We start from the raw sequence: 19571 nt of genomic DNA, 5'->3' as shown, positions 1-19571 counted from the left end.
AATATTTTTTTTCACTCAAACTTGGCTGTAAATACTGTTTAAAGTGACGTTAGCCCGCAGTTAGCTTTGCCCGTTAGCATGTTAGCTTCTTCTTCGTGATTACATTAGTGTGTATTGCTTTCTCCGCACCGGGGGCCGTCAAGTTGCAAACATGGTTTTCTGGCCAGAGACACCAGGGGGAGATGAAAGACCCTCCAATCATCCCATAAACACTTGTATCACCCCCAAAGGGACTACGGAAAGGATTTATTAAGGTAAATAAGTTACTTAGTACTGCTTTAAATAAAAGATTAAAGGATCTGTATCATGCTATTTTAGCCATTCCAATGTAAAGTAAAGGCATTTACATGATATATTGTACCTGTACCACTATGGAGTATTATTTTTTGTGATAAATATAAGTATTTTCTGGAGGTATTTTTTCAACCTGGAACAAAATGCTCAGTTAACTCCGCCGCCTCTCTCCGCTTATACAACTTTAGGTTCACCAAACATCCATCAGTGACAGCCACAGAAAAACATTATTTTGGTGATAGTAACCGAATTCCGGAAAGAAATTCCAACTTCTGGTGAGTGGCCTCTCCTTTAGGAAGGTTCAATAAAGTCTGCGTTTTTTTTTCTCTCCGTGACATTATCGTTAAGTAAGAAAAAAGAAAAGGCGTGTCCAGAGTAGGTTAGAAAGAGCTCCTTCTTCACAACTTGCAGGGCAAACATGACGTCTGTTCAGACGGTCAGGAGGTGCGTTTGTTTTCTCTACATCGCGGATGCTTCAGGCACTTACTTTTATTTTTTTTCTCCTTTATTTCTTTCTTACGACAGAAATAATGAAAAAGCTGTTTTACAAATTAAAATCAGGCCGTAAGCATAGAATTAAGACATTACATTACAGACATCGAGCACTTCCGTTTCGCTCTAACAACACAACTGAGCAGGTCAGTCCTTCACCAGGAGAGGGCGGAGAGAGCAGGATTGCTGAGAACTGCGAGTATGAAGTCAAAAACTACTCTAGGGGTGTTTTTGATAAGGAAATAGCATTACAACATAGTTAAAAGCTCCAAAAAGTCGATTTTGCATGATATAGGACCTTTAAAGTAAAGTAAGTAAATACCCAACACACTTACACCAAAAACTCAGCCATTTGAACAGTTTTAGTTCTTTTTCAATAGATACTTATTAAAATAGCTGTTCCCTGGGAAAAACTCCAGTGCCACTCGAGGATCCACTGCCTACATAAAGCTTATAGTTGTGCCAGATCGGAAACAGCTCAATTTGAAATGAGAGAAATAAACACTCAATGACTAGCCGACCGACTAAGAGATGAATGATCTTTTGCATTGACTGACTTGCACTGAGGGAATGAATTCATCAACGAAAGTGCCCACCACTAAGATGAAAAACAGATTTTTTTCCCTTTGTATCCATGTGCTACATTTCAACATGAACTGATGAACTGGAGATAAAATATTTATCTCTTTTTGTTGTTTTGTCCTGGCGCCAAGAGGGGCTAAGAAATTAATATAATTTGCTTACTGACTGTGACATAAAAGGCATTGCACTGCATGGCTAAAACAAACCCTCTGTGATGCACTGAGCCTTAATTAGTCTCATCCAAATGATGAACTATTTTAAATGTTTAATCGCAAGTCTTTTTTATTCTGGTGGAATGTTCCCTTCAGGAGCTGCTTTCACTCACCAGGTGGAACATGGGGAAAAAAAAGATGCTCTCCGCTTAATTACTGCCGTTTTGGTTTCCGTGGTGATGATTATCCATCACTGGAGGCAGGTTTGAAGGCCCGCGCGGGGAAATGTCACAACACTGTGTGGGACTGTCATTTACTGCGCATAAAAGGCTCCTGCTCAGCGGCTGCACATGACAAATAACTCACTCTAAGAAGAAATGTTTCACTTTTATAGATGATGGATTTGACTTGACATTAAAAAGGGACATGTTAAAGGAACAGGCCACCGTTTTTCCATACTGTGATCTGTTCTTACCTGAGCTTAGACGGGTTGATACGTACCTGTCTGGTCTTTGTGCCCGTGGAAGAGTGTGGTCGCTTCTAACTTCACACCGTTTGGAGCTATAGGAATATACTGGGAGAGGCCAAATGCTAGCAACATCTTTGGTCTTTTTGTGTCTGAGCGCACACACAAAGACCAGACAGGTATCAACTCATCTAAGCTCAGGTAAGAACATCTCAGTATGGAAAAACAGTGGCCTGTTCCTTTAAGTGTTTTAGTGTCCTGGCAGAGTTTGGGACTGAGACACAATTACTTACCCTTTATCTTCTAAACAGGTCGTCTCAGTCAATAGGCTTGTTCAAATGTAGATTATAAACTCACCCTGGCCGTCATTACAAGTTAGGCAGGACTTCTTGATACATGTTGCTTGTTATTTATTTGATAAATGTTCCATGTTGTGCAAATATACGTACATTTGTTTGCACTGTCTGTAATGCATTTGTGTGAAGCGCTTTGGTCAAATCAAGATGCTTTTAATTAATTAAAAATATGCTTCTTTACTTTATAATATATTCTTTGTTGGTTATTTTTTATACTAAGGAATAAGGGTTAGGGTTGCATAGAAGTCAGGGTACCTTATGCAAGAAGACGTTTCAGTCAAACTGACATTCGCATTGGTTATTTTTTATTTCAATCTGGGTTAGGGTTAGGGTGGTGGATGGCGGCTCGGTCGTACATCAGTTAGCGCTCGTGACTCACAGCTATAAGGTCCCAGGTTTGATTCCCACCTGGACGGAGCCTTTCTGTGTGGAGTTTGCATGGTGTAGGTTTCCTCTGGGTTCTCCGGTTTCCCCTACCACTAAAAACATGTACAATAATTAGGCCATACCGCCTTTGCTCTGCCCAATCCCATTAGATCTTGGAAGCTAAGCAGGGAAGGGCCTGGTCGGTACTTGGATGGGAGACCAGGAAGCCTGGGGTGAATGTGTATGAGTGAGTGGTTGGTGGTGGTTGGAGGGGCTGATGGCACAGACTGGTTGCCTCGCTTCCGTCAGTCTACCCAGGGCAGCTGTGGCTGCAACAGTAGCTTTCCACCATCAAGTATGGAGTGAATGAATAATGATGACAGTGTAGCGCTTTCAGGAACTTGATAATACAGGCTTGTAAAGCGCAATACAAGTGTCAGGCATTATTATAATTATTAATAAAGTGAGAGTGGGGACCACGGATGGAAATCAGCCTAAGGCTACAATCCAGCGTGGCGTGTTTACATGCATGAGACATACATCTATGTTCATTATGCACTGTCCTAACCAAAATAACCAAAATATATAAATAGATTTGTTTATTTATTTTTTTCTGGCAGAGAAAAGGAGAATTGTTATTTATTCCTTTTAAACAAATTACACTGAATATAATTGCATTTGCAAAGTTAAATAAATTCAACCTGGTAAACTCATTACAGACGTCCCAACACTCATCTAACCAGCTCATGCATATTTACATCAATTCTTAACATCTATCTTTTCCCGGGTCTGAGCGCCAAAACGTATATTCTATGCATGTCAAAAAAGCTTTCTAATTGCAGTGTTTCTGTCTGAGACTTTCCAAGTTGAAACAATGCTAAGCCTCAATTATCATTTTTAAACATGTCAAACTCCATATGACAGGAACATTTCAAGACACAGGGCTAATCAAACCATGTCACTGCCTTTAACCAAGTTTCTGCCTTCGTGGTTCGTGTCGGGCGAATACAGGATTAATTAGCATATAATCTATATTTAGTTCAAGTGTGTATTTGCATCACAAGCCCAATACGGGTATAACTCAGTGCACTTAAACACATTATTGTATGCACCTGCATTATAAGCACCGAGTCCTTTCTACATGCTGCCAAGCCTATTATCTCACTTATGAATATTTAATATGGCATAACATTACATAGGGCCCCTTTAAGTGGCACTAATGACGCTTCACTTTCAAGGGAACAAACCCTAATAGCAGCGTTTAATCTAAGTAGAGGCCTGACAGATCGTTCCACGCATTAACCTTGGCTAAGTTATAGGGTGAGCATCGTTTTACCGATTTCCTGTAAGAAAATAAATGTGACCTTACAGTGATATACAAGCTCAATGCAGACCTGAAGGTGATTGTCATTAGGATTCGGAGCTGTTATTTAAAATAAACTGCGTAAATAGTTCAACCAGGGCACAAAAAATCCCACTCACGATTTGTGAAATGGTTTGGTAAAAAATCTGCTTTATGCAAAGTCAAGTTTGGGTCTGCAAACCGAGCAGAAAAATAAAATGTATGCATGAGGCATTGGCGGCACATACTGCATTTTTATGTCAGATCTTGGCCTAGAAAGATGAAAGTTAAGAAAGAGCTGAAACTGAAAAGGTTAAAGCTTTCTCATATTGCATTAAAAATAGATTTGATTGCTCCTATGAAAAGACTGCAGTGTGTCATGTAGACTTCACAAAGTTCCCTGTGAAGTTTCATCAGGAAAACTGTGTTGGTAAAGACAACAAAGCCCAGGCCCAGCAGCGATGGACAACGGGCAGCCACTTCAGTGTCTATGGCAGTCGTTCTCTTCTGGGGGAGTTAGGACCCACTATTCTGGTCCCCTGTTTCTCAATTGTTTTCCAATAGTTAAATAATGAAATCTATGTTTTCCAGATCTAACAGCAGTGAAAGGCAAAGCATGAATGGAGAGGCAGGTTCATGAATGAAAGTGAATTAACCCCCACTTTAACCGAGCACATTATACAAAATATCTAAAAGCTTCTCCACTGGAGCTATAGGTCTAAAATGAAAGTTAAGACCTGCAAAACTCAAGATTTTCCCTTGCGTTGTTGCCACATTCTTTCACTTTTTCACTGCATTTCTGTCACGTTTTTGTGACTTTTTAGCTTGTTTTTTGTTGCTTTTTCATCACTTTTTAGTCTCCTTTTTTTTTTTTATTATTTCTTTGTTTTCTCATAATTTCATGTCATTGTTTTTAGTTTTTTTCATCACTTTGTTGTTGTTGTTTTTTTTTTATTTTTTGGGGGGGTTTAAAAAAAAAGTTAGTTTTTTTGTTGCTATTTTGTTGTTTTTTCAACACTTTTTTGTTGTTTTTTGTGCATTTTTTGTCATTTTTGTTGTTTTTTGTCACATTTTTGTTTATTTGGGTTTTTTGTTGCTTATTTATTGTTGCGTTTTCATCTTTTTTCATGTCTTGTTTTCGTCGCTATTTTGACTCTTGTGCTCGGTTAAGGTGGGGATTAAGAGGTTAAAACTATCATGAGCTGATGAACTGAACAAGTTTCTCGTGTTCATTAAAACAATTTTGAGAAACAAAAGTGTCGTTGGATCTGGAGGGATACTCGGAGCAATAAACCAACAATCACACCAGCTTTTAAGTGACGCGTTGTGCTAAAGAAGCTTTGTTTGCACTGACCCTATTCCCGAAATGACTTGACAACATTATGCAAATGTTCCCAACAGACAACAGCCTCCAGCCAGACCCACAACAGAGCGTTTGGTCCTGCGTTTCCAAATGAAAGAGTGATCAGGCGTGACACATCCTGAGCAGAACTGGGCGACAGAAGATTAAGCATTGTCTCCTTCCCCGCTCTGAGCCCTTCTCTTTTCCCATTTCTCACTCCTGCGACGTCGTCTTCCCTCCATCCATCCATCGCCCTTGCCTCAACAATCCCCGCGTCCTTAGCAATACAAACTCCAGCTCTCATGGAAATACCACGCTGTAAAACACCCAAGAGAACAGGTTTCTCTCTCCAATCGTTCGCCGAAGAATGGAAAACAACTTACATATGCAAAAGGGTTCATAGCAAAATAGAAGAGGTCTCACTAATGCTCCATAAAAGGGAATTTTATCTGGATGTTGTTTTGATCTGACTTTAAGATTCATTCCAAAATCGTCTGTAGCTTTGTGCATTTGTGTGTCTGCTCTACTACTGAGTTTGAAGCAGTTGCGAGGTGAGGAAGAATGGTGGAATAATCATTTAGGATGTTCAGGCAGTGAGCTGATCTAGTTCTCTGGGCACATAGGGCTAGATCTTGCGCCTGGCTCACGGGGTGGGCAGGCTTCTAGCGAATTGAGATTTTCCGAGTGGCGGAGCTTTGAGCGATGCGCCTTTGCCACTTGCAAGAGGGCGTCGCCAAGATGAGGTGACTGCTCTGCGCTGACATTCAATTCCTCGCTTACATCGCGCTGCCTTGTGTTCTTCCTTAAGCATGACAGGCTTAAGCTAAACAATGTTCGTGTCTTACAGCGATATGTTCTTACCTGAGCCTAGACGAGTTGATGTGTATCTGTCTGGTCTTTTTTGCCCGCGCTCAGTCAAGACCAAAGATGTTGTTAGCATTTGGCCTCTCCCAGTGTATTCCCATAGCTCCAAATGGGGTGAAGTTAGAAGCAACCACGCTCTTCCACGGGCACGCACAAAGACCAGACAGGTACGTATAAACTCGTCTAAGCTAATGTAAGAACATATCTCAGAATGGAAAAGCGGTGGCCTGTTCCTTTAAGAGTTATCTTCTTCCTACTCCTTTTCAGGTAGAAATGGATCATCATGTTTACATACTGTATACTGTACTTTCTGTGCCATTGCCTGAAATAAATGAATAAAAAATGAATAGAAAGAGATGTAGCCTATGAGCCTCGCTTGGTCGTTAACGCGAAACAAAATGCAGGAAGGAGGAAAAAGCGTTTCTCCACTCCAGTACTTAGTAAGTCTAGGAGCTGCAAGATCACAAAGTGTCTATAGTCTGCATTTTTAAACACAAGATTGGACCCATAGCGTTGCTGAACCTAGACCTGCGTTACCCATTTATTTCCATTTTTGGTCCTAACACGTTTCGAGCTTTCACAAACCTTCCCGCACATCCCGACTGTTCAGGTGTATGAAGACGACCAGCAGACGACCTTTGGTTCGTATAAGCTCTTACATTCACAGTCGGTGAAAATGTCTTGCAATCATTCAGACAGCATGAGGTGCTTTTAGTTTTTCCATATTGATTTTACAATATACTGAAAAAGTTTGGTACTCGAGTTTTTATCAATCCACATCAAGAGTGATCAACCTCATGAGCTTTCGGTATAAACTTGTATAGGTATATCTATAATTGACAACAATTCATCAACACCTCAATCAAACCAAGCCTAAAAAGTGCGTACATGAACTAATATTTATTTAATTTTACAACTCACAGCTGTGTACTACTTCTTTTTACTCTCCTGTCGACGTGTGTCCCAGTTAATTGAAAAGGACTTTGAAACAACGCGCACGTGCCTGCTCGTTTGTGCACTTAACCTCTTCCACCCATGTGTTCTTCATGATTCATGTTATAAGTACATCACGGCCGGGCAGATGCCACAGTCCTGCACCGTCTTTTCCATCTCCAGGCCCTGAAGGCGCTGGGAGGACGTGACCCGAGACAGTGCATTTTAACCTGTCAGATCCCATTATTTCTGGCTAAAAATTCACCACCCCCCACCTCTCACGACCCCTTCTGCTGCCGGGACTCTGGACGTCACATCCAGGGTTAGCAGAGGCTGTTGAGCGGTGCATTTTTAATTGTGTAATAGCGCACAGTGGGCTCATGTTGGAGTCTGATAGAGGCTGTACCTTCCTGTATGAAGAACTAACAATGGAGGCAATGGAATACTGTGGGTGTGCCGTTTGTTTTGTCTTTCTAATATTTTTAAATACACATTTTTTTTTTTTTTATTGGATTAGGTGCTGACCTGGATTATCGGAGGTTTGGAAAGACAGCAGTTTGCAATCGGACCCCGCTGCTGTCCGTTAAAATGAATGAGCATTTTGGAGCAGGGAGTGAGCGAGTGATAGAATTACACCAGAAAGTAAAGCACAACGATGGACTGTTGTATCCGACCTCACAGCTTGGACAATAGGTGGACTATATTTTGGGAGGAAAAAGGATGAACTATGAAGGGAACTACCTGCTCTGGAGAACTGAACTAATGCTGAGACCAAGTAAAAGCTAATTAATTATAAATTTATGAAGTCTTCCTCCTGAGAGCGGAGGTTTTAAGCAGCTGGACCTCACCTCTGCTACGCTGTCAACACTTTCCCTTCAAGGCCAAGCCAAGCTAAACCATATAAGGACTGAAGCTCTTTGGCTCATATTTTGCATGACACTGACTTTCAGGATTGTAAACAACTGCACACACGTTGTCGTGTCGTTGAAACTGGAACACAAATCAGCCTCTCACAGTGGTCTTTATTAAAGTCTGCCTGTCGTCAGAATTGTTTGTTGCTGAAGAAGCTTCTGGGATGAAAGGTGAAACATCACTTCATTCTTCAGAGTAAAGACTCGAGAACTCTCGAGGACAAAATGATTAACCCTATCGATGACCCTGAGTATCCCCTGAAGAACCCCCAAGTGCCTCAAATACTGGATGCACCACAGTTTGAGAACCACTGAAATAGAGCGTTTGACCTCTGAATGAACTCGATGAGCGTCTCTCACTCACCGTGGTGGTGCATTCACTGTCCTCCTCCAGCCCCAATCTGCACAGAGTCTTCTCATTCTTCAGCCAGAAGTCAGGAGAGTCCAGGACACTGTTCCCACAAAGCACCTGCAACACACAAGTTAAGGTTAGGGTACAGTATACTGTCCCCGTACAGGGAGTCAGTGTACCCCAGAACAGCTGTATCGGAATTAAAAGCTGTCCCTTGTGAAGGACTTTTGGATATACAAGTAAGCCTCCCTCGCCTTGTCTCTTTGACTCATCCTTCAACATGTGGTGACTACAGTGCTGCGTCAATGGACTCATCTCCAGATGTTGAGTTTGGTTTGGGGTCAGGACTAGCTCGAGGCTATTTTGCATGATTTAAGTTGCTGTAGGAAATCTGAGCACCCAGAGAGTTAAAACCTTTTGCTGGAACAGGGTTTGTATTGCAGCAAGTCAAATTACTTCTTTTTAAGGGCATTTCAATCCCAAAGCAAAAATAGAGGTGCATCTTACAATGTCTTTTGAACCATCATTTTTCATATTTTCTGTGAACTTGTGCAGTAAACACAGTTGAGAAATGTCTTGAATGTCCAAGGAATGTTGGTGACGGGGCTCGGCACATTAGTCCATGCACTCTCTCTGATGGACTATAAATTAGTGAGTAGTTCAACCTGGAAAGACCATTTAGTGCCAATGGATTAACTCAGGGACTCAACGATGGAAGGGACATCAGCAAGGCAACGAAGGGAGGGAAGGCCTGATCGATTTGTCACAGAAAACATCTCCCCTGGGGCCGGGACACTGGTGGTGCTACAGAGCAGAGGGAAGAAGATGAAAGCTTTCACATCAATAACATGTGCGCTCTTCGATATAAGTCGTTGGCTTTAATTGGCTGACATCTGCATTCAGGTGATTCAGGAAGGCAGAAGTTTATCGACCGACTTCAAATTTCAAAATGATTTCTGCCAATCAGACTAAAAGAAGTCAGTCAATACCTCTGCCTGTGTGTCCTCTCCGTCACCTGGATATTTCCAGCAGTGACTGGGATCAATCGAACGTTATAAGTTCCTATAAGTGCATGAGTGTCCGTGATTTGCATCAGTAATGTGTCACTAAGCAGACAGTGGACATTAGATTTGCAAAAAATCCCAGATCAAAGCCTGCAGTGTGAAGCATTTTCTGCTGAGTTGCTCTTTTTGGTCAATGACAGACAAAAAAGAGTCTGTCAGTGGACACAAGCATTCGTCAAAGATACTGTTACGTGAACCAATTATTTCCAAAAATAAAACAAGGTTAGCCAGTCTTAGTTTGCCTGCATGATAAGAGGAAAACAAACTGTCCTGAGCATTGTAATAACAACATAGTTTACTTTACTAAACTGCATCAAAATGAGACATACAAAACAAACAAACTATGCCAGAATGCAAAAATCATGACTAAAACGGAACTTTTTTGCACATTTTAAAGATACAAAGCAAGTAAGGTTTAGGCTATTAGCAAAAAAATATGTAACTCCCAGTCAGATATATACTATACTGTACCTACTGTGTTCATGATAATTTGTCGAGGTATTGTGCAGCCATTGTCTCAGTTTTTAAATTCTAACCCTGTGTCCCTATTTGTCGAAATGTACATCATTAAATCAGAGTAAATTTAGAGCTGAGCCTCTAAAAAAACACATTGACTGTCCAACACGGCATCTGTTGTATTGACAAGTATGAAAAATGTTTTGAGAGGACGTCAATCTGGAACTGTAGATAACGCCCATTCAAAGAATCAATGAGCAGAAACCTTTTCATGGACGCTATCTTTTAGAAAACAAAAATGGTTCCGGCTTTTGTCAACACTCACAAAAATGCTTAGAGAAGGAATGAACACAGGTCTATTATAAAACTCTGAAACTAGATAGGAAGTCACCACACTAATCCATCCAAAGAACACGTATAAACTAAATTATGTTCTCAGCAGTAGACGCCAATTGAGTGTCAGCTTTTACTTGTTCATTTTTTGCACATCCAGAACGATGAGGGCTCTTTTCAAAATGAAATGAACGCAACACCGTCTATAGGAGACCGTTAATCTTTTTGTAGTTTTCTTTTGACTTACTTGGTTAATTTGACTTCCACGCTCAACCACAATAACGCAATAACAAAGACAGTGATATGACAGGTATTTGAAATAATCCCATGCAAATATTTATCACTATCTTTGTTGGTTAGAAAATGCAATACTGATCTGAAACAGCTAAAACAAAGTATCCAATGGTTTCACTTCCTGACTGTCCATGCGATCTACCCATAAGCCCCTCCCACACCCCATCCTCCCCTTTGCTGCACAGCAAAATATACTAGTTTACTAGGGCTTTACGATTTTGATTGCAACCTAATTGTGTTTTTTCTCTATTTGATACATTCAAACGCATTTAACTGCTAAAATGATGAGTGAAGGAGGTCAGCACTTTCCCCCAACATTCAGAGTACCTCTGGGGGACAGCCACGTGACACAAAATTAAGATCAGATATACAGTTTATCAGCAGAAAAAAGTTTGCTTGGTCTTTAGTTGCACTTTAAAGGAATAGGCCACCGTTATATACTAAAATATGTTCTTACCTCACTTTAGACGTGTTAATATATCCCCGTCTGGTCTTTGTCCGTGCGCTCTGTCACGCAAACGGAGCACATACGCAGCCTCTCCCACATGTCACATAGCTCCGAAAAAGCTCACGATAGAAGCTACCAAGCTCTTCCACGTGTTCTTTTAAATAAAGTTACGTGAAGTGTTTTCATGCAAAGTATATTTACACAGAAATGTAACATGTCGATTTTATAAGCAAATAAAAAGGGGGACTATATTGTGAGGCGTAATGATACGAGGAGCAAAACGTCCGCGCAGTAACTCCTAAAGGTTATTGACGGAAGTGAGCGGGGGAAGTCTTTAGGAGTTACTGCGCGGACGTTTTGCTCCTCAGACCAGACGGGGATATATTAACACGTCTAAAGTGAGGTAAGAACATATTTTAGTATGTAAAAACGGTGGCCTATTCCTTTAAGTTTTGATCATAAGAGTCAGCATTGTTACTGACTGGTGTGCAAAACACTGGTTCCTGGATGCATTTATAAAGTTGACATGCTGAGCTATTGCAAATCTGTATAAAAAGGCCACAATGGGGATGGGGTGATTCTGAATTTGAACGATTCACTTTGGACTTTATACCGCAGCTCAATATCCTTTTACAATGAAACCCCATTATCCTGGTGTGCTGCAGAAAAGAAAAAAAGAAAAAAAGAAAACTGCACCACTTGCTGCTAAGCCATGGCACTCTGAGCACTGTTCACTGTCTCCATGTATTTATAGCCTTATCATGCCCCTCGCACCCGCACCCCCAGGAAAAGGCCATCTGTTGGGGCTTGGGGCCAGGTAAATTTCTAGAGCGCTGATCTCTCCGGGCGCCGTGTTATCAAAGGCTACAGGTCGAAGCCAGTCTCTGCTTGAACCAAATTATAGAGACTCACATCCCTTCAAGTCTCCGCTGGACACTTGGAAATAAAAAAAAGTCAGACATCTTTTCTGACCAAAGGCTAATTAGCGCGATCTGGCTATTCTACCTGAACCCGCACATACAGTATGAACAAGTGGAAATTCAATCTCGCCTCTGTGGTTCCGGGACGATTTCCCCTCCCGCGGCAGTGTCACGGGGAGATGATAAATCTGAAGGGCCCAGCCTGGGGGGAGTGCACGTTATTACACAGGCCATGGGCGTCCCGGGCGGCAGAGCAAGACCAAATACAGAAATTTGAAGGTGCAAACAAACTGGGGGTGATGGACAGATGGTGGAACAGGAGAAGCATCACCAGCCACACAAAAATAGGCAACATCACTTTAGCTTTGTACGTATGTTACTGCATGATGTTCTTTTAAAATCAGATATTGCTATTGCAGATCGCTGTGAGCCTTTTTTGTTCCAGGATGTTTTTATGTAGCACAAAATGCAGGGATAGCTACTTCCCCACATTACTTTAAAGCAACACCGCGTAGAATTTTACCCAATAAATGAATTTGAAATACAAGCAGTTATTTTATGGCAGATATTTTCATAATTGAAAAATACAGCATAAATGTACAAACAGACATGTGCCTTTGTTGAGAGCGGCTCAATTCTCCGAAGACATGACTGTAACATTACTGGGAGTGGGGACGTCTCCAGCTCGTCTCCATGGCGATGAGACTTAAGTCAGCAGAGATTTAAGTAGGTTAGATCCTCGTCCAAATCCATTATTTGACTACCCAATGCAGTAATAGCATTTTCTGTGTCAAGCTGGTCATAAGGAGCATGTTTTTTATTGATAGTAACAATATAGTCCAAAATGTTACGCAGTGTCCCTTTAATATTTGCTTGCTCAATGTAATAGTTCTTAACCTCTTAACCCCTACATGAACCGAGCCCATTTTCTCCAGTTTGGCATTGCCCAAATCTAGAAGCAAAAAAGTGGCAAAAGAGCGACAAAAAGGTGCCGGAAATGCAACAATAACACAATCATTTTTTTTTAGGAAAAACCTAAAGCCCTAAAGGGTGAAAACACAACAAAAAAGTGATTTAAAAAGACGAGAACACAACAGAAAGACTTTCAAAATTTGAAAAATACACAGAAAAAGAGTGACAAAAATGTGCTGGAAAAGCAACATTAACACAACAGAAAAAGCGACAAAAACACAACTAAAGAGCGATAAAAAAGCCATGGAAGAGGGACATGGTATGGACAAAGTTTTTGATGCGAGAGCCACATTGTTTTTTGCCATGAGGGGTAAACCTCTTGTGAACTGGGTTGTCTCAAACTTGACTATAATCGTCCAAAGTAACAAAATAGCAGCAGTTATGCATTATCTTAGCATAGTGTTATTTCCCCTTTTTATGCAAGGCATATTATCTTGATCATATTTTTCAGGCCGGATTGAAAGGAGAGGCAGGTGGTCAGATGAAAGGACTTTCAGCCATAAGAAAAACGTGGCAGGTTTCTAAGTAAGTAAATAAGTGCTTTTTTGTCATTGTACAAGCGTACAACAGAATAGTGTTCAGGTGTTAGTCCTGAGCTGTGGATCAACCTGACCAGCATGTTTTTGTGGGTCGGGGAAACCGTTGCACCCGGAGGAAACCTGGCTGACTGCCTTCAGTCCTCCTCTGATGGGTTTGTCCCTGTTTCAGAGCGTGGTGTCCTGCACTGGTCAGCTCCACCTCCTCCTGCTCCCTCTGCTCCACAACAGTCTTTCACCATCTTCCGGGAAGAGCTTAGCAGTTAATCTGTTTCATTCTCCAGTGAATGTCCATTAGCCAGAACAATAGAAAGCATGTGTGGCTTAGCTGTGAGTCTCACCCGGATACCTCCTTGTTTGTCCCTTCCTTGTTTCCTGTAGCTCCTCTTGTGACCCCTCCACTGTGCTGCAGGTGTGGGGGGCTCTTAGTGCCTCTTCAGTGTCTCAGAAGAAGAAATGTGTAGGTCTCAAATGGGTTTAGCTGATAAGCTAGCTGTTAACTTTTATACTTGTATTATTTTTAAAATCCGAGAACACAAACCCCCACAAAAACACGGCAACGTATAAAATAATCACCAGGCTCATCATTTGTTTCTGTTTGGAGTTTTCTTTCCACAACTGTGTGTCTCCCATTGCGTTTTAATGGGCAGATCGGAATACTATATTTGTGCTACACGTGGATACCAAACAGGTCAATATTTGTGAATAAAAAGGAAGAGGGAGCACCGCACTGATGTAGTTGTTTCTGGGAAATCGCCGGCTTACTGGCAGACAAAACATCGTAAAATAAGTGTAAAAGGTGAGCTTTGTCTTTTTTGTTAAGTCTGACATTAAAACTAAGATGTCAAACTTGCTAAAAATCTCAACATTGGCCCTTGATCAAAATGTATGTTTTCAGCGGCTGTGTCTGGCCTTCATTTTTATTAGGATCGTGAACAAAATTGACGACACTGAGGGAAGCTTTATCGTCCACCACGCCATCAGCCACCTCTGTATTTCACTCGCTCCACTTTGCCCTACATTTAAATCTTATCCAAGCTTAACATCCGAACCCTTGAGAATGAGATGAAGCAGTAACCGAGTGACATGTTTACCTTCTTGCAGGCGCTGACTGATGATGCGACGGTGCTGTCCGTGCTGACCCCCTCCACGTCCAGGCACTCGGAGCCCTCAAACATGGCTGACGACTGGAAGTTACTGCGGGGCACAAGGACAGAGGAGAGTTAGCTTTGTCAGACACAGTTCTCGTCAAGTCCTCAACACCTCACTGAGTAAAAAAAAAAGAAAATCAACAAAAAAACAAAGACAGGAGAGCAGCGTGCAGTGCTTATCTCCGCAGAGACAGAGACAGAGACAGAGACAGGGACAGGCTAAAGGCTTGTTCCCACTAAAGGAGTGGCACTGGTCCAAAGAGTAAAGCAGACGGCCATTGTCAGCCTAGAATAACTTCACACACTCCCTCATGAATACTGGTCGTTTGTTCTCGGGTCCAAGCTCAGGCGAACGTCCAAAAAAGTCATGGTAAAAGCAGAACGGTCCACCACAAGCATCAGTACACTTCAACAATGACTATGGTTTTAACTAGGCGATGATTTATCTATCGGTATTAGTATATACTGAAATCTGCTTAACTCTTAAAATGACAGGGCTCAATAAGGTTCCTTGTTCAAATCCCGGCCCCGGCAGGTGTAGACTTTTGTTTTGTCCTTGGGGAAGACACTTCACTTCACCCAGTTTGATATGTGAATGTACTGTGTGACTGGTCAGAGGGACAGATGGCGTAGATTATTAGCAGCCTCGCTTCATCAGTCTACACCAGGGCAGCTGTGGCTGCAGTGATGACCACAGTGTAGCAATTTGAAAGGTTTGTCATAAAGAATTTTGTGACCTGTGCATCTAGTTATAGAGCATTTTACTGATTGTGAACTAGCATGCAGAGGGACTCCCATCAGCCCTGGGTCTATCTGCCTGTCCATGGGAGTGGATCTTTCTTTGCTGTGGTTCTCCCCAAGGTTTCTCTTTTTTCCCACTGGGATTTTGAGTTTTTCCTTGTTGGGTAGGAGGGTCTTAGGACAGGGAATGCCCTGGGCACGGTTCCATCAATTTATTTGTAACAATTGTAGTGTTGATTTATCCTTTTTTTTTTTTTTACATGATGTAAAAGTTGTTTGTGTTTACGTTCTTTTGTTTTGGTTCTCAATTCAGTTATCCAATCAGAAGGTAGAATGAGCCTCAACACCTCCCACTCCTTAAACCTGCGTGTGGTAAAACTAAAAGGCATTTGATCCAACCTGTGAATATGAATGTTTGTTGTTGGTGATGCAAGAGACACAAGACACAAATTGGCACCTTATATATTCTTTGAAACATATAAGTTGACTTCTATGTGAGAACAAACACTCTTGGATGTCTGAAATAGAGCATTTATTCTGTGATTACTTTGCGGGCCATACTTTCTCCGTAGGGAGAAGAGCCATCAGCGGCAGAGTCTCAGAGACAGAACAGAGGATGGTGTAATAGGACACAACAGCACTTCAGACGATTCCTCATCATTATTTTGCATTGGTGTTTCTTTATACCCTGACATTTCTAGTCTTTGTCATGTATGTGGTTCACGGTTCGAGCAATCTGTCAACAGCTCTGTAGCGTCTGCTCTGAAGATGCGCTTTGATTGCTTCTTTAAATAAACATGACAGTGGGAACATTACAAGTGGACTCTTCTGCTCCAGCAGTGATTGTATCTGTGGATATGGTCAGAGCTTTGGTACACAATGTGTCCGACTTGTTCTTTATTGGCTCTTATGCTGGCATGGCCTCACATAGACATGCAGATCCACAGATTTGATTAGCTTGGTGACATGTTTTCATGATGAAAAAATATATATAATCTGCCACAACAACAACAACAACAGCAGCACTTTAACTCTCAGAACAAATTAGTTACTTTTAGTCATTTACATTTACTTCATCATCGAATGAACATGAGAGACTATTTCAACAAACCATAGTTGACAAAGTTACTCTGCCTGACCAAAACAAAGTGGTTCAGGGAGACTTCACTTTTATGCATGGATTGGCCACCACAGAGTCCAGAATTGAATTCACACCACTTAGAATCTTTGGGATGTGCAGGAGAAGGCTTTGGACTGTGGTCACACTCTCCCATCATCAATACAAGATCTTGGTGGAAAATGAATGCAACACTGGATTTTTTGAGATTGCAGAAATGTGTTGAAACCATGTCACAGCTATAATCAAAACAGTCCAAGAGCGTATGACCTTTTGTTAGTGTGGGGGCGACTTTATCTTTATTCTGGTTGGGCATGTTTGTTTAATATGTCTCATTGATCGAGTCCCCGGTTTATCATCCCCGATTCAGTTGAGGAGCAGCCTCGTCTAAATCCTCCTGCATCTCCTTTTCACATCAATCAACCTTCAGAAAATTGTTACAGAGAATTTAACATTTTTGTGGTTTTCTTCTTATTCATGTCATGTGACAAGTGAGCACCAACTTCCCACCGATCCGATCCATCCGTGCTGCTAAAGAGAAGCTTAACATCTTCATTTCAGTGCCTCCAAACTGCGCAACATCACATCTTACACTCAACAGTTTTCATACAGCGCTTTCAGCCCTAATCCATTCTGACTATTTGACCCTCTACAGTCATCATTTACCTTTTCAGTTCCATTCCTGACCCGTGGGGCTTTTCTGTGTTGAGTTTGCTTGTATGGGTGTCCATACGGGTGCGTTACATTTTTCTCTCACCGTCCCAAATTATGCATAAAAAACACAAGTGCTCCTAATCAGGATCTCGACGCATGACCTAAAAGCCTCACAGAAAGCCGTCATATATTGCATTTTTGGAACATTATTTTACAATTTGTATGAATTTACATATGTTATTATTACTATTGTCATCATCATTACAATCCATTTTCATGTAACTTATAAAGTTAGAGTTTTGTCTGCCTTTTCCATTTGTTTGAAAATAGTTTCATAAAAACACACAGATAAATAAAAGCCATTCGCTGCGAATCACACCAACAAATGACAGCTGAGCCAGGATGTCTATCAAACTTCACAGCAGCCAAAAGACTGTGAACTGCGAATCAACCCATGGAGAGCGTCATTAGCCTGCGCACAGCCAGATAAGCCAACTGCTTATCTAGAATGGCATTATTGAGGATCAATTGGGCGAAATATAGAGACTGGGAGATGTGTTTTTTTGTTTTGGTTTACAGCCACATGGTTTACATTTTCCCTCATATTTCAAAGCAAGAGCGTTTGGTTTGGTGCCAGCCGATCACACGCGCCACTGTCTGTGAGCAGTTAATGAACAAGCCAGATGTAAATAGCCTATGTATGTCACATCACGGGAGGGACAAGTCAGATTGCCAGCAATGGTGATGAGGAAAAGATAATGCTTTCTGTAGAATGCGTTATAGCCAGGAGGCACGCATCGACACGCACGCAGCTCCAGCAGAGGAAAAACTAATTTCAGACCAAAAAGGGCTCCAAAGACGGAGCGGGCTGGTTCAAAGGAAACTGGGTGCATTAGAAAGAGCTGATTTTGGTGGCGACCTTTTTTTTCCGTCACGACGCGCACGGGATTGACAGCTGTGCGTAATGGGCTTCTGCTCCAGGAGCCGAGACATCAGCCTGACACGGCGCGAAAACGCAATTAACCCGCGGAATGTCTTGCTTCTTCAAGGGCAACGCCGCAGTGTCAAAAGAGCAGAGGAACAAGCCCATTCCTTCCCCAACATCACTGATAACTTTAGTTGTGCAGTTTAAAAGGGCAGTGCCTAAAACACGCAAATCAAGCCTTTTTGTTACCGCCAAATATTGAGAAAGGGTACAAAAAACTGACAATGTAGCATATTCTATTTGTGCAACACTAAACGGTGCTTTATGTACAAGCATTTTTTAATTATTGCAGGCGATATAAAATGTGCGTCCAGCTTGAAGACTGTATGGAACCTGGCACAGCTGCGTAACTTTGGTAGAGCTGTGTAGTTCTGTCTATCTCTGCTCAAAACGTGACATTTTGCGCGCGCTCTCAAAAGCATTAGATGCTGAAACTACGACATTGCAGATATTTGATTACGAAACTACTCTACTTTTCGATGAGCATTCTGTCAGAGAATACCATACATGTGTTCGCTGAGACAAGGCATGACACCAAAACTCTTCTTTTTGTTTGTGTTTGTGATTATGGTCACTCACCCCGGCGTCTTCAGAAGACCTTTGGTCCCGGCCATTTATCCACAGATCCACAGTACAGTCGGTCCCGGTGAACTCCAGAATCAGCGCAGCGTCTTTGATGCGTAAACGTCCCGAGGAGCGCGGTCCAAATGCGCATTCCCACTTTCTCCACCACAGCACGAGCTTCGCGTGACCGCTGGCTCGCGGACACCACAGCTCCGTCTGACCGCAGCCGCGCGAGGATCAGAGTGAGCCGCGCTGCGCAGCCGGGGCAGGAATATGGGCAGCACGCACGCATGTTGACGCACACTCGTATACGTGCTGTGTACAAACAGGGGCACGCCGTTCTGAGGCACACGCCATTCATCAGAGAGTCACCTGCACCGCGTCACTATAGAGTATATAGTTAATATAAGATTAGTGTTAACGGAAACTATAAAACCCAGTGCGCAGAGCTGACCTTATTAGTGCAGTGAGACATTCTAACAACATTTAGTCTTAAAATAAATGTCGTCAGTACATTGAAACAACATTGGTGACATGTTACACCAACTTTGCTTCTCTGTTTCCTGTATGCATTCAGTAATGATGACCTAATCCCATGCCCTACACCTGCCCATGATCTCATTTGTTCTCTGAGGATACATTTCCCCTTAAAGCTACTTTCTGTGTATTTAATTTCATTTGTGTAACCATAGTGTTGTGTCGCCTAGTCTTCCTCTTATGTCATTCTTCGTTGGATCCTGTACTCAGTCCTGAATTTGTCCACATAGAATAATAATTATCCTTTTCAATCCTTCTTTCTTTGTTTTGTCACTTTAGGTTAGGCTAATATGCTTTTCAACATCCGTACTTCTCAATTGCAAAACACAAATATCCAGATTAGTGTT

At 41.9% G+C, this 19571-nt stretch overlaps 1 protein-coding gene across 3 annotated transcripts in view; it reads right to left on the bottom strand.

The window, feature by feature from the left end:
- Positions 1 to 18986, bottom strand: part of sphkap (SPHK1 interactor, AKAP domain containing) — a 51709-nt gene extending 32723 nt beyond the window's left edge. The window contains exons 1-3 of one of the 3 annotated variants that reach the window (XM_079573268.1): positions 18703 to 18986; positions 14570 to 14672; positions 8465 to 8569 (exon numbers count right to left, since the gene is read on the bottom strand). In XM_079573268.1, coding sequence (XP_079429394.1) covers positions 8465 to 8569; positions 14570 to 14672; positions 18703 to 18737 — 243 coding nt within the window. In that variant the 5' untranslated portion in view covers positions 18738 to 18986. The remainder of the gene's footprint in view (positions 1 to 8464; positions 8570 to 14569; positions 14673 to 18702) is intronic. The other 2 variants (XM_079573267.1, XM_079573269.1) reach the window with 2 other exon arrangements.
- Positions 18987 to 19571: the final 585 nt, after the last annotated feature.

Source organism: Gobius niger (genome assembly GCF_951799975.1).
Source record: "Gobius niger genome assembly, chromosome: 1".
NCBI lineage: Eukaryota > Metazoa > Chordata > Actinopteri > Gobiiformes > Gobiidae > Gobius > Gobius niger.
This window is presented reverse-complemented; position numbering and strand designations above follow the sequence as displayed.